Here is a 16,447-nt window from a genome sequence, read left to right on the forward strand (position 1 = left end):
TCCTTCATTCTCTTGTTCGGCTATCTTAGATCTTTTAGTCTGTGGTTTTTTTCACCTATTTTGATTGTGGCAAATTTGTCATTGTTTCTTAATGGTAATCTAAAATTATTATTTCAAATATTACTTCTCTCTTTTTCATTCCTTCTGGAACTCATACCATTCAGATGTTGACACCTAGAAAAATTTTGTCTCTAACTGATAATAAAGCAAACATTTTAGCTGTGGAGATTCTGGGGCCAGTGATTGAACCAGGGTGCCACAGCTGTGACCAAAGCCACATCAGTGACAATACCAGTTCCTTAACCCACTGAGCCACCAGGGAACTCCTTATATGGATATATTTTTTTAACAGAAGTGGAAGCATGTCTTTTTTTTTTTCCCTCCCTCTTTTGATTCCCCCCTAGTACATGGAGTTCCCAGGCCAGGGACCAGATCTAAGCCATAGTTATGGCCTAGGCTGCAGTTGTGGCAAAGCTGGATCCTTTAACCCACTGTGCTGGCTGGGAATCCGCATCCCAGCACTCCAGAGACACCACTGATCCTGTTGGCCACAGCAGGAACTCTGGAATCATATACTATCTATGTTAGTTAATTTTTCTACCTCAGTGTGTATTATGTACATTGTTCCATTTCTGTCCTTCTTGCTGGTTTTCTAATGTTTTGTTGTATCCTTATGCCATCGTTTCTTTAACTGTTCTCTGTTGGTACACACGTAGTTATCTCCATTTGTTTTTTCCTTTTTTGGCGGCCCTGCAGCATAAGGAGTTCCAGGGCCAGGGATCAGACCCCAGCTGTGCTTAGGCTGGATCCTTAACCCACTGCACCAGGCTAGAGGTTGAACCTGTGCCTCCACAGCGACATGAGCCACTGTAGTCAGATTCTTAACCCACTGCACCAAGCAGGAACTCATGTCTTCATGTGTTTTTTTTTTGTGTGTGTGCCTTTTTTAGGCCCTTTTTTAGGGCCGCACCTGGGGCATATGTAGGTTCTCAGGCTAGGGGTTGAATTGGAGCTGTAGCCACTGGCCTACACCAGAGTTATAGCAATGTGGGATCCACAGCTCACGGCCACACTAGATCCTTAACCCACTGAGCAAGGCCAAGGATCAAACCCGCATCGTCATGGATGCTAGTCGGGTTTGCTAACCACTGAGCCATGACGGGAGCTCGGCCATGTTTTTAATAGTATTTATAATATAGCAGAAAATGATCTTTCTCTTTTAGGTGAAGTGGAAATAGTCAAAAGTATAATGTGATTTTTTTTTCATTAAAATTTTTTTATTAAAGTATAGCTGATTTACAGTGTTGTGTTAATTTCTGCTGTACAGCAAAGTGATTCAGTTATACATACACATATATATCTCCTTTTTTTTTTTCAGATTTTTTTCCATATAGATTATTACAGAACATTGGGTAGAGTCACCTGTGCTATTCAGCAGGTCTCTATTGACCATCCTTTCCGTATACAAGAGTGTGCATATGCCAGTCCCAAACTCCCAGTCCATGCCTTTGGTAACCATAAATTTGTTTTCAAAGTCCATGGATTTGTTTCTGTTCTGTAAATAAGTTCATTTGTGTAGTTTTCTTTAGATTCTACATATAAGTGATATCATATGGTATTTGTCTTTGTCTCTCTCTTTATTTTTTTGTCTTTTTGCCATTTCTTGGGCCGCTTCCTCGGCATATGGAGGTTCCCAGGCTAGGGGTCTAATTGGAGCTGTAGCTGCCAGCCTACACCAGAGCCACAGCAATGCGGGATCTGAGCCGTGTCTGCAACCTACACCACAGCTCAACGGCAACGCGAGATCCTTAACCCACTGAGCTAGGGCAGGGATTGAACCCGCAACCTTGTGGTTCCTAGTTGGATTTGTTAACCTCTGCGCCACGATGGGAACTCTTGTCTTTCTCTTTCTGACTTCACTTAGTATGATCTCTAGTTTCATCCATGTTGCTGCAAAAGGCACTATTTCATTCTTTGCTGTAATGCATTTTAAATTTTTATAGGTTTTGCCAAATTGTTCTATAAAATAGGCTAAATCAATATATACCCCACTCTCAATGCCCTCATCACTTTTAGCTTTTCATATGCCTTTTACTGGAAGATTTAAAGGATTAGATTTTAGCTTTCTTGAAGGGCAGAGACTGTTTTATCATCAGGTATCTTAGTATCTAACATAATAATAGGTGTTAATGAATTTTGTTTGCAGAAGGAATGAACACTGAAGAGAATTAATAAGCTGATAGAGTTGTGTTAATACCACAAAGCCAAACAAGTATTTTTACTTGAGAATGTATCCACTGTCAGGCTTTGGGTATAATATTTTTTGCTTATACTTCCTCACCTGATTCTAAGAATCTTATGAGGTAAACAGCAGTTTTTGATTACAGTCCTAATACTGTACTATGAGATTGGTTCCGTCCAGCTGTTAAGTCTGTGGCATTTTTCAGTACCCACATTGTCTTTTTCTCACTTTAAGTAATGAAATATTTTCAGATAATTTGTCTTCTAGAAAGAAAACAGCATTTTAAACTATAATAGACTTTTTATCTTTTTACAACTCCTCAACTTATTTCTATACATTTTTTCCCCTTTCTGTATTCTTTCATGATGATTGTTTAGAAATATTAATCTAGTAAGCCATTGCTCCTGGGATATTTGAGGAAATCTTAGGACATTTTGTGTGCCTGAAGTTTTAGGAGTTTGTAGAATCGTATTGGCTCCAAGAAAATAAACAACCATGTGAGTTTTGTTTTCTGAAGTCATGGTAACTGCTGCCTCTCTGAATTCTTTTTACAAATGAAAGAAAAAGACGTTGATTGCGCTTTTAAGCTTTCTCATGAAAACAGGAGTACTTAATTTTTAAAAAGGTAGAAAAAAAAAGCTGTCTCTTAAAGGAAATTGGAAAAGATTGATTGCACCCTTAAACTTTCTGATCTAACCTGGGGTGGGGTGGTGGGGGCAGGGGTCGGGGGTGGGGAGGGGGAGAAAATAAGGTTCCTGTTGCGTTTTTTCTTGTCTCTTTGGGGATCTTTTTCTCATCAGAATTATCTTGCTCTTTAAAATTTTATTTTCTTCTGTGGTTCCCTTCTATTTACAAGAAACCAGGTCTTTTTTTTTTTTTTTTTTAAAAGAAAATCCTTTGACTTTGTAACCTCTTTTAGACTGTTGTCTTATTTCTTCTTAATTCTGACACTTCTTGTTCAAGTAACTCTTTAATTATCACTTGTATATTCTCATCAGTCACTCAGTTCTTCACTTAGTGATTTCTACCTCAGCAGAAATTGCTCTTTCAGAAGTTACAGTGACCTAATTACCAGTCCACAGGTTTGGGTTTATCAGATTAACTCCTGTTTAGTCTTTTTGGAATCAATTTCCACTCCCTCCCCCCATTTGAGTGAGACACTGTATTTTTGTCTAGTTTATACGGGATTCTTTCTGCTTGCTCTTTTAATGTATTTTCCCAAGGTCTTGCCTTCTGCCCTCTTGTTTTCTCATTCTATATATTACCTATGGCCCTTTTATTACTATTTCATATCCATGTCTAGTCCTCACATCATTCTGTCTCAGAACTGTTTCCCACAGTCTGATAGACATCTCTGTAGGTTTTTGGCTAGAATTCTGAAGCTAACTTTTGAAATCAGAAATCATTGTTACAATTCTTTCAGTATCTGTCTCCTGGCCTTCTTTCACAGCTCCTAAAACACAGCAGCTTTTTACACCTGCCTTGTCTTTATTTTGAATACTGATGCCACTAATCTTTTAGTTATTCTGCTTTCTGGAATCAGTTTCTTATTTTCTACTTTTACAATTCTAGATGAATCTGCCATTAAGACTTGAATTGGTCTGCTAATTCATTTATTTCCTAATTTCTCATTTTTAATGCTGTAATTGGATATGTCCTTTTGGCTTTATACTAAAGTCAAGGTTTTAGATTTCTAACAAATTCTGATCTGGGCAGGAAGCTTCCCTGAAAGCCAGGGCAGCATAAACTCTTTTGTTATTCTCAAGTTCTTCTACTTAATTGTATGAGATTTATGGTAGAATGGTGTTCGGTATATGTGGTAACTGATGAGTATGGTTTAAGAAATTCTAGGAGTTCTCATCGTGGCTCAGTGGTAATGAGCCCAACTAGTATCCATTATAGGATGCGGGTTAGATCCCTGGCCTTCCTTGCTCAGTGGGTTAAGGATGGGGCATTCCCATGAGCTGTGCTATGGGTAACAGACACGGCTTGTTACTATGGTTATGGTGTAGGCTGGCAGGTACAGCTCCAATTCAACCCTAGCCTGGGAACTTCCATATGCTGGTTGGTATGGCCCTAAAAAGACAAAAAGGAAAAAAAAAAAGGGAAAGAAGTTCTGAGATTCAGGGAGAAAATCGTTTTTACAAATTGGAAAAATTTTCTACCTATTTTAGAAGATTAGTTAGAAAGTCACCTAGGTGGGGATGACTTAACTTCATTGTACGTTTACTTTCTGTAGCATTTGACACTATTATATAATAGCATATAATAACTCTTATAAGTTCTCTTATCCTTGAATCATGTTCTTCTGACTGTTTTAGGTATTCCATTATTATGTTGTTACAAAATAAACAGCACATTATTTATGTCTTTCTTCATCTCTGCTAGCTGTTATTTTTTCTTTCAGAGAATTGTGTATTTCTGTTAGAGTACTTACTATAATATGCCTTATGCCATGAGAAACTATTTGTCAAATAGATTGTGTACTGGGTTTAAATAGGTTTTAATCTTTTTTTTTTTTTTTTTTTTTTACCATTGCCTCCCTCCCATGTCTTATAATCACAGTAGGTGTTCAACAGATGTTTGTTAAATGAAATTATTCCCTTAGTTTGAATGCCTTTCTTGCTCATGGGTTGTAATCACTCTGACACATATTACTAAATGTCTGTGGGTAGATTGCATAATCCCTTTTAAATATTTTTGTCCCGAAACTGGCAACGCCTTTTTTCAAAGGGTTAGTTTATAATTAACTAGTAAAATGCTTTGAAGAAGTTAAAGTTGAGCATTATGATCATCCCATTAAAGACGAACTGTTAGTATCAGGTTTGTAGGTAAAAGCTCTCCCAAAGCTTGAGGTTAATTAAATGGCATTGAAGTAATTATTTTGTAGTATTTACATCTTGGTTATTTGCTTTACTGAAATCCCTAGATTTCTTTGGAGGGAAGGAATCTTTTTTTCTTTTTTTTTTTTTTTTTTTGGAAGGATGCTTTTGTAGTGCTATTTATTCTGAGGTCTTTGTCACTGAGCCAAGTCAAGATTGAAACCCTTTCATTATGATAGTAGTACATTAATATAGTGCAGCAGTTAGGATGATGTGCATCATATTTTATACTTAAATTGTTTTATATGCCAGAGGTCCCCAGACTTTTGTGTACTAAGAATCATTTAGAGGCCCTCATTTAAAATATCCCATCTCCAGAGATTCTAGTTTAGCAGGTTATGTTTCTTTAATGAGAAATTCAGGTACATTCTGATTCAGTTAGTATGTAGAACATACTTTGAGAGATACTCCTGAATGGAGCTGTAAAAAGTTGGTAGCATATGGGAGAATGACTAATAAACATACAAAATCATTTAAATTGATATTCAAAGAGTTATATAACTCACATTATTTAAAACATGACTATTTTGTCTTTAATTCAATATGCACACAGTACTTACTCCTAGAGTGTGTTTTTGAAACTTCAGTACCTACAGATGCTCCATGAAAAAAGAGCTTGATCAAATAAGTTTGTGAAATATTATATAGTATCTTCCATACTTCAGAGATTTGTACTGCATATTAACATATTAAAGACTCATAGAAGTCAAGTGAAAAACCTTGGACCTCATCATTTCTTAGATGTATTTGACCATGGACCTTCCTAAAAATGTCCTGAACAAACTTGGGAGGTTGGGGAAATCGTGCCCTTTTTTTTTGTTTGTTTGTTTTGCTTTATATCGTCTGGAATTCAAAAGAAGTGGTGTATCTTTTATAATTAAAGAACTTAAAATCTTGCTTGAACCTCAAGACTTGGATGTGCCATCTTAAAAAATGGTAAGTATATAATGCTAAATTTGATATTATCAAGTGCCAGAATGGAGAGTTGCAGCTACAAAGGGAAGAGGGCGATTTAGGTTAGATTATTCAGGTAAGATTTTGAGGGAGAGATGGGTCTTGAAGGGTGAGTGGTGGGATTTGATTACAAGTGATGCTGGCCTGGGCTGTCTAAATGGGTAAAGTATTTCACAGGTATCAGTTTCTTTATTCACAACTGTGTCTTCAAACATATAGTCAGTGCTTCCGCTGTGACTGTTTGTTGAATGTGTTATATAATAATGGTTTCCAAACTCTAATGTGTATGAGAATCATCTGGAGATCTTGTTATAAATGGTTTCTGATTGGATAGGTCTGGGGTAGAGCATATTTGAAGTGACGGATATAGAGCCTGATCAAGTCTTGGACGAGGAATTAAGATGACCTTCGAGGCCCACTTTAACATTGGTTTTATAGGGTGAAGTGTCTGAGGTAGTAGACAGAGAACTGTATTAGGAATGGAAGCACCTAAATTCTAGTTTTTTTTTTTTTTTTTTTTCCTCCCCCTAATTCTGTCAGTCATTTGTTAGCCTTGTGACCTTGGTCTAGAGTTAGTTGACTTATATCTGAGCTGTAGTATTTACTCAGCTAAATACTGAGTTAAAGGGTGGGACTGGAGAAGGCAAGGGCCTGGGGAAGTGAAATAATACAATTTAAAAAGCATTCATTTTTTAAGCACATTAAGCATATTTACCGTTAAGTACTATTATATGACTGAATTGCATCTTAAGTGGATTTACCCCCCTCTACTGAGGGATAGTTTGAAAGTAGCTAACCAGTTTTCTTGAGAGCTCAAACTAATAAGTGATGGTGTATGTTACATAATTAACATGTTTATTATCCTTAATTATAGACAGTTTAATGTTTGAATTTCTAATTGTTTTTCCCTTTGTGCCTTTTAGTAGGAATGTGGTCTTGTGGGTTTAAAACTAGCTCGTGGTAACTAGCATTACAGCACAAAATTAGAAATTTGTCTTTTTGTGAAAAAGTTTTTAGTAAGTGAATAGTCTATAGGCTATATATTTGGATACCTTTAAACGTATATTGCAAGTATTTCTTTTTGTGAGTGGCTACATTCTTTTTGTGAGTGGCTACATTTGACTAATTGTATAATGTAGTTGGGTTGCTTTGGGAAAATATACAGAAATGACATTTATGAAATGGATACTTTTTGTATTTTTCTTAAAAGAAATTTAAGAAAACTCAAATATATTTAAATGGTAGCATATTGAAAAGGATTATACATGCTTTTAAAATATTATCTATAATCTCAATTGATAAAGTATTACCATGTGAATTAAATCTTCTCTGAAGAAAACATAGCTCTTTTCTCCACTCTCTTACCCACCTGTCCAGTATTCAAGGAATTGGGTGGTGAAGAGGATAGCTGCTGTGACTGCAAAGACAGTTACGCCTGTAGTTTGAAGACATGAGGCTGGGGAGGGATTAGTGTGCGATGGATGTAGGTCTCTGGTTGAGAGACTGATTATATTAAACAAATTAATTAATTGAAAGAGCAATTGTATTGAAAATAATGGAAGTTGTGTTTCTCATGGGGAAGGACTTATAAAAATGGAAAATCTAAAAAGAAACATAGGTATGGAATTAGAATTGGAAGCACTGGTGTACACACATTTGTTTTTTATTATTTGTGTACAGGTGGGTAAGAAATAGGTATAGATATGTATATTTATATGTATGTATATGTAGTAATATACTTCCTAGCTTTCTCTTTGAGAGGACTCAATAGCGGTGAAACCCCAGTAACAAGGAGCACACCTTATGCCCAGATCTTGATTTCCGAATACTATCCTTGACGAAAAGAAGCTAATGCTCAATTTAGCTCAATTTATAGGGTGAGGGAGGGAAGGTACTAGTTGAGTCTGGAGAGTTCTTTTGTGCCAGAAAGTAAGGAAATACTCACAATGGTGGGGACATGTCAGAAGGATACAGGAACCACTTTGAAAGGTTCCTGATAGCCAAATCTAGTATAATTTGAGCAGAAAAAAATAGAGGGATGGGTAATAACCCATAGGATAAAGTAAGAATCCATGAGTCCATACTGATATGAATAAATGAGTGAATGAAAAGGAAAGGAGGGTTGGGGAGGGAAAGTTCTTTAAAGTAGAATGCCAACTAAAAAATACTGAAGGAGTAATGGGATTAGATAATCACCACCATAGCGGTATTAAAGGCAAGAATAGTCAGTGAATGCTTTGGCTAGTGGGTAGAGAGGTTTGACGAGAAATAGGATATTGGTGAATTATCAGAATGATTCCATATAAACTAATCAAATACAAAGGGAAAAATAGTGACTTTTTCAGTGGAGAAATCTGGCAGACACTAACTTGACTAAGTGATCAGTTATATCTAATGATGGGTCGGTATAATATGTATGCATAGTATCTCATCTATATATCTGTTCCTTGAATGTTATAGCCTAAATTGGGTTACGAGGAACATCAGATAGACCCAGACTGATGGTCATGCTAGAGAATGAAGAGCCTATATCCTTTACAGTTAAGGGCATAAAATGGGGAAAGACTAAAGAACTGTTCCAGATTTAAAGAGACAGAGTAGGAGTTCCCGTCGTGGCGCAGTGGTTAACGAATCCGACTAGGAACCATGAGGTGGCGGGTTCGATCCCTGCCCTTGCTCAGTGGGTTGACGATCCGGCGTTGCCGTGAGCTGTGGTGTAGGTTGCAGACGAGGCTCGGATCCCGTGTTGCTGTGGCTCTGGCGTAGGCCGGTGGCTACAGCTCCGATTCAACCCCTAGCCTGGGAACCTCCATACGCCGCGGGAGCGGCCCAAGAAATAGCAACAACAACAAAGACAAAAAGACAAAAAAAAAAAAAAAAAAAGAGAGACAGAGTAGATCTGATAACTATATACAATGTATATTCCTAGATAGGATCCTGAACCAGAAAGAAAAGGACATTGTTGAGACATTTGATAAAATTTGAATGTGTCTGTGGGTTGGCTCTGTGTTAAATCAATGCTAATTTCCTAACTGGGAGGCTTGAATGATGCTAATGTAGCAGAGGGTCTTTATTTCGGGAGTTAACACATTGGAGTATTTAGAAGAGGAATGAGGAATCACGTCATAAAAAGTTACATGCACACACCTCTTCTGTAGGCCTGAAACTTTTATTTTTTTGTTTTTTGGTTTATTTATTTATTTATTTTTGCTTTTTAGGGCCGCACCTGTGGCATATGGAGGTTCCCAGGCTAGGGGTCCAGTCGGAGCTACAGCTGCTGGCTTGCACCACAGCCGCAGCAATGGTGGATATGAGCCGAGTCTGAGAGCTACACCACAGCTGACGGCAATGCCAGATCCTTAACCCACTGAACAAGGCCAAAGATTGAACCCCCAACCTCATGGTTCCTAGTCGGATTCGTTTCTGCTGCACCATGAGGGGAACTCCTTATTTTTAAATTTTTATTTATTTTTTATTTATTTTTGCTTTTTAGGGCCACACTCATGGCATATGGAAGTTCCAAATGGCTAGGGGTCGAATAGGAGCTACAGCTGCTGGCCTATTCCACAGCCATAGCAATGCAGGATCTGAGCCTCGTCTGTGACCTACATCACAGACTCATGGCAATGCCAGATCCTTAACCCACTGAGCAAGGCCAGGGATCGCACCCGCGTCCTCATTGATCCTAGTTGGGTTTGTTACCACTGAGCCAGGACAGGAACTCCCTGAAACTATTTTCTTTTTTTTTTTTTTTTTTTCTTTTTGTCTGTTGTCTTTTTAGGGCCGCACCTGTGACATGGAGGTTCCCAGGCTAGGGGTCGAATTGGAGCTACAGCTGCCACAGCCACAGCAATGCAGCATCCGAGCCTCGTCTGTGACCTACACCACAGCCCACGGCAACGCCAGATCCTTAACCCACTGAGTGAGGCCAGGGATCAAACCTGCAACCTCATGGTTCCTAGTTGGATTTGTTTCCACTGTGCCATGACAGGAACTCCTGAAACTATTTTAAAGTAAAAACAAGAAGCTAAATATACTTTTCTGAGTATAAATTTAATTTTTCTAACTTTTTCCTATATTTACAGATGATTATATTCTGCTACACTCATAGAGGGATTCGTTCAGTAAATATTTATTGGTTGAATAAGCACTTATTTTATCCAAGAATTTAAGAATTCTGTATATTTTGATAGGAATAATAAAAATACATTTTAAACTTTGCCTTCCAGAAAGCTGAAGTTGATGGTAGTTTAAGTGATAGCCACGTGTCTCCTCCAGCCAAACGCACTTTGAAACAACCTGATTCTGTTTGCAAAGACAAATCAAAATCACGAAGTACTGGTCAGCGAGAGGAATGGAACATATCAACTGGACAGACCAGGTGAGAAGGGAGAACTCATCTGTTGTTTTCTCTTGAATTATTTGATAAGATTCAACACTGGTATTAAGGCTAATTTTCTTAAATTGTAAAGCCACCTGTTTAGAAATACTTGTAAATTGTATTAAGCTTATTTTATATTTTTTGTATGTAAATTAGTTTCTCTAAATATGCCAAAATATATTTGTCTTCTAAAAATACGTAGTATATCATAGAAACTATTATTACTAAGATAATAAGGATTTCGATAGGTCTTAAATGTTTACAATCTTGAAAATTTAAATAAAAAAACTGTGGTTAGAATTATATTTTTTACTTGAAAGATCAGATTAAAATCTCCTTTCTAAAATTATTAAATATTTCACTTGAATTGGTATACTAAAATGTAATAAAATTTGAATTTTTTTTTTTTTTTTTTTTTTTTTTTTTTGGTCTTTTAGGGCCACGCCATGGCATATGGAAGTTCCCTGGCTAGGGGTTGAATTGCAGCTGTAGCTGCCAGCCAGCCTAAGCCACAGCCATAGCAATGCGGGATCTGAGCCACGTCTGTGATCTACACCACACAGCTCACGGCAACACCGGATCCTTAACCCACTGAGTGAGGCCAGGGATCGAACCCTCATGGATCCTCATGGATGCTAGTCAGATTCGTTTCTGCTGAGCCACGATGGAAACTCCAAAATTTGAATTTTTTAAAGAATTATTTTCATTTAAATGTCTTCAAATTAAATTTTCTTTATGTCTTTTTCAATATGTATTAGGAAAATAGTTTTGCTCACCTACCAAAGTAAAAGGTACTAATTTAATGTAGATAGGATAGGTACACTTAGAAAAGATTTAAATTTTAAGCTCAGACTCTTTAGCTTCTCTTTACTCCAAAGTCTTTGATGCAGAAGTGCTGGTGATGTGCCAACTGCAAACAAAAGTGAAAGAGAATTGGAGTTCCTGCTGTGGCACAACAGGATTAGTGGCATCTCTGCAGCCCTGGGGCTCAAGTTCGATCCTTGGCCTGGCACAGTGAGTTAAGGACCCCGAGTTGCTGCAGCTACAGCGTATGTCACAACTGCAGCTCTGATCTGATCCTTGGCCTGGGAACTCCATATGCTGCGGAGCAGCCAAAAAAGAAAAAAAAAAAAGAGAGAATTCTTTTTTGACAATATTTTGATTTTATCTATGTAGATAAATTGTGTGTATTGTTAGTCTTAAATGAAAATAGTTTTTGGGGTTATATAGACTTTGACAGGCATTTGTACATTTGCTCGTGTCTAGAGTCTGTGCCTATTTTAATATATACCACTTTATTTAGAATTTTTATTTTGTATTGTCTAGGAGCTTAGTAGAAAAATACATAAATTATACTCTTTTTTTTTTTTTTTTTTTTTTTTTTAATGGCAGCACCTGTAGCATATGGAAGTTCTCAGGCTAGGCATTGAATCGGAGCGGTAGTTGCAGGCCTGCACCACAGCCACACCAGGGCTGAGTTGCATCTGTGACCTATGCTGCAGTTTGCCACCACACCAGATCCTTAACCCACTGAGCGAGGCCAGGGATTGAACCCTCATCTTCATGGAGACTACGTTGGGTCCTTAACCTGCTGAGCCACAATGGGAACTCCTTATTTTTTTTTTTTTAACTTTCCCATACTCATTCATATGTGAGATGAAACAGATCTATATCCCTGTAATAATGTTACTTAAGTACTACCCTTTAATTACCCTTCTACACTTGATCTACATGTTTTAATCTGTATCCTATATTAATTAAATGAGTGAATCAGGCTTATTTTTCTAGATAAATGTTTGTAAAAATGTGCTTTTAGTGTAAAATGTTTGAGCTTTAATTGTATGATAATTTTAACAGTTTAATTCAAGTACGAGTATTTAATACAGTAGATTTCCCACATCTTATCCACTCACAAATCTTCTATGTAAATTAATCTTGGATCATGTCTTTCATATAAAAAGGCCTTAAATTTTTGTGGGGAAGAGAGTTTTGCTTCCATTTAGTTACCTTAGAGTTTGATATTTCTTTTATTTTTATTTATTTATTTATTTATGTCTTTTCTAGGGCTGCTTCCCATGGCATATGGAGGTTCCCAGGCTAGGGGTCTAATCAGAGCTGTAGCTGCCGGTCTGTGCCAGCTCCCGGCAACACTGGATCCTTATCCCACTGAACAAATCCAGGGATATTCCTGATATTTTTTAAAAAAAATATTAAGTACGTTTTGAATAAAAAGCTTAAGAAATAATGAAAGCTAATAGAATTTACTATTTCTATTATCATTTTGTCTTTTTAGGGCCGTACCCATGGCGTATGGAGGTTCCCAGGCTAGGGGTCAAATCAGAGCTGTGGCTGCTGGCCTACACCATAGCCGCAGCAATGCCAGATTCGAGCTGCGTCTGTGACCTGCACCACAGCTCATGGCAATGCCTGATCCTTAACCCACTGAGCAAGGCCAGGGATCGATCCTGCTACCCCTGGATACTAGTCAGATTCATTTCTGCTGAGCCACAATGGAAACTCCTCTAAAGATTTTGATTGGAGCCATCACTCTTAATTTTAGCTCCAGGAGTTCCTGTGTGGCTCTGAGGAAATGAATCAGTTAACTTAATGGTACATATTTAGCTTAAGCCTTTTCATTGGATTTTAGTTTATAGAGCTGAAGACAGAGCAAGTTTAATTTATAATCTGTTATTAAAGCTTTTCTTAAAATAGAAATAATGAAATGACTCTTAGCTAGTTTATTTTGTTAATTGATATATTCTCAATCTTAGGGTAAAAAAAGAATGTCCTTACACTTAAAAAATAATATTACATCATTGACATTTTAAAGGTTAAGACTATTCCACTAGTATTACATTTCTTGCTTCTTTAAATGAATTGATATGTTTGCATATTAAATATAATTGTATTCTAGGTTAACTTCTCAGCCTGGTGCTGCATTACCAAACGGACATAGTAGCTTATGTGAGTATTCTGTTAATGAAACTGGTTAGTATTGAAGTTCTTTTAATTTTAGAGTGTTAAAGTGGGGTAAAATAGCGATTTACTAGTATGCTCGGTATACAGTTTGAAATGACTAGATTTCAATCATAGTGAATATGTATGTAATTGTTAAAGAGTTAGAAATCAATACAATTGAAATAATTTTATTTATTTATTTATTTATTTATTTTTTTGTCTTTTGTCTTTTTAGGGCCACACTGTGGCATATGGAGGTCCCCAGGCTAGGCGTCTAATCAGAGCTGTTGCTGCCAGCTGACGCCACAGCCACAGCAACGCCAGATCCAAGCCGAATCTGCTACCACACCATAGGTTATGGCAATGCCAGATCCTTAACCCACTGAGCAAGGCCAGGGATCAAACCCTCAACCTTATTATGGTTCCTAGTTGGATTCGTTTCCGCTGCGCCATGACGGGAACTCCCGATTGAAATAATTTATGGCAGATTGTAAAGAGTTATAGAAATTTTAATTATTTAGTATTAAAACTAGTTAAGAGGTTGTGGTAAACTTTTAATAATCTTTTGAAAGTAATTTTGATTTTTTTTTCTTTTTATACTCTATACCTTGAAATGGAAATCTCTCTCTTCTTATAGCCCTTCGAAGCCATCCCCTTCGAGGAGAAAAGAAGGGAGATGGGGACCTTTCTTGTATAAATGGTGACATAGAAGTCAGAAAAAGTTGTCGTTCCAGGAAAAACAGATTTGAAAGCGTGAACCAGAGTTTGTTATTTGATCAACTAGTCAATAGGTATGACTGCTTTTGTAGTAAGCACTTTGACATAATTGCTGTTTTTTTAAGCCAGTTATGTTTTAAAAACTAACTTAAGCACTGACTTAGCAATCAAAAGTTATTTCAAAACTTAATTCAAATTAAGCATGCAATGATTGTCAGTTTCTCATCACTTTACTAGATTTAATGCAGTTTATGTAATAGCTTAATTTTTCTTATTCTAAGCTCTTTAAACTATTGTTCATAGTTAATATAAAAAGTAATTTTATTTTGTCTTCACTACTATAGTCTTTTAATATTTGTTCATTTAACATTTGTAGATTTTTTTTTTTAGGTTGGTTGTTTGTTTTTGCTTTTTAGGGCTGCACCTATGACATATGGAAGTTTCCAGGCTAGGGGTAATATTGGAGCTGCAGCTGCCACCCTACGCCATATAGTGATGTGGGATCTGAACCATGTCTCCGATCTACACCATAGCTCACCGCAACACCAGAACCTTAACCCACTGAGTGAGACCAGTGATTGAACCCGCATCCTCATGGATAGTAATTGGGTTTGTAACGATCTTGAGCTACAATGGGAACTCCCTGATTTTTTTTTTTTTTTTTTTAAGCTGCACCTGTAGCATATGGAAGTTCCCCAGGTTAGAGGGTTGAATTGGAGCTTCAGATCCAAGCTGCGCCTGTGACCTACACTGCACCTTGTGGCAGTGCCAGATCCTTAACTCACTAAGCGAGGCCAGGGATCGAACCCACATTCTCACAGAGACAGTGTTGGGTATTCAGCCTGCTGAGCCACAATGGGAACTCCCTGTTTTTGATATTTTTCAAGCAATATTAAGTTCCATTATAATTTGATACACAGTAAATATAATTTTGCTTAGTTAAGATTCCAAATTGAGTCTTTTGAGACTGTATATATGGGATGTAGCTAGTGAATGATCCTAGCTGACTGTTTAGCATCCACATGCAGTGAAGCTTTATTCTTCTCAGATAATAAATCATTTTACTTAATCCTTACAAAAGCCTGGAGAAGGGAGGTCAGAATAATCCCTATTTGAGAGGAGGGGAAATTATGTTCGATAGTGATAGTGTTAGATTTGAGTATTAGTTATTACTTGTTAAGTACTTAGTATCTGGAGTACTATTTAGTAAGTGCGATGTATGTGTTTAAAAGATAAAATATGCCAATGTTAGCATATATTTCGTGGATGTTAATATCCTCTAATTTCTAAAAGTATCTGTTCAATTAACATTATATTGTCTTTAAACTTCTTACAGATCTTTTAATCTTTTTTTTTTTTTTTCCTGCCACTCTTGTGGCATATGGAAGTTCCCGGACCATGGATTGAATCTGAGTTGTAGCTATGATCTATGCCACAGCTGTGACAATGCCAGGTCCTTAACCCATTGTATCATAGCAGAAACTCCCAGATCTTTTATTCTATACGGTTTTCAACACCATCTTCAAATAAAAAGATTGAATTCCCCCCCCGCCCGGTACCTTGGGTCTGATAGTTATTTGTAGTACTATTATGAATTTAAATATTTAGACTTATAAACAAAAGTCTTCTATTTATAACTTTTAATATATTAATGTAGAAGATGTTCTGTTTCCAACCTTTTATGAGGCATTATCTTCTGTTGGGTACCAGTTCAGAAACAGTTATTAATTGGAATGTTACGTACAGTAGTGTTATTAGAGATGATTTAATTATGTTTTGACGAAGAGCTCTTTTACATGTATGACAACAATGTATGATCCCACAATTTTCTAAACCCTGGTTTTATTATATAATTGTAGTACTGCCGAAGCTGTACTACAAGAGATGGACAACATTAACATCAGAAGGAATCGTCGATCAGGAGAAGTAGAACGGCTTCGAATGTGGACAGATACAGAATTTGTGAGTATATTAACTTTAACAAGCTTTGCAGGTATTTTTTATTTTGATTGAAGAATTCAGAGAAAGAGACGGGGAGAGAAAGAGAGAAAGTGAGTACAGGATTTAGATTGCTTGAATTAACAGAATTGTTCCTTCTTTGTTTCCAATTTTTTTTTTTTTTTTTTTTTTTGCTGCTTTTTAGGGCTGCACCTGTGTGGCATATGGAAGATCCCAGGCTAAGGGTTGAGTCGGAGCTGCAGCTGCCAGCCTATGCCACAGCCACAGCAATGCAGGGTCTGAATTTGTCTGTCATTTACACCACAGCTCACCACAACGCCGGGTCCTTAATCCACTGAGCAAGGTCAGGGATTG

The 16,447-nt window shown here is 37.0% G+C and overlaps 1 protein-coding gene across 3 annotated transcripts in view; it reads left to right on the plus strand.

The window, feature by feature from the left end:
* The window catches only part of ATAD2B (ATPase family, AAA domain containing 2B), a 121,481-nt gene that overhangs the window by 10,966 nt on the left and 94,068 nt on the right, over positions 1–16,447 (plus strand). For all 3 annotated transcript variants that reach the window (XM_021087782.1, XM_021087781.1, XM_021087780.1), the window contains exons 2-5: positions 10,308–10,459; positions 13,374–13,423; positions 14,055–14,208; positions 15,994–16,096. In XM_021087782.1, coding sequence (XP_020943441.1) covers positions 10,308–10,459; positions 13,374–13,423; positions 14,055–14,208; positions 15,994–16,096 — 459 coding nt within the window. The remainder of the gene's footprint in view (positions 1–10,307; positions 10,460–13,373; positions 13,424–14,054; positions 14,209–15,993; positions 16,097–16,447) is intronic.

Source organism: Sus scrofa, chromosome 3, assembly GCF_000003025.6.
Source record: "Sus scrofa isolate TJ Tabasco breed Duroc chromosome 3, Sscrofa11.1, whole genome shotgun sequence".
Lineage (NCBI taxonomy): Eukaryota > Metazoa > Chordata > Mammalia > Artiodactyla > Suidae > Sus > Sus scrofa.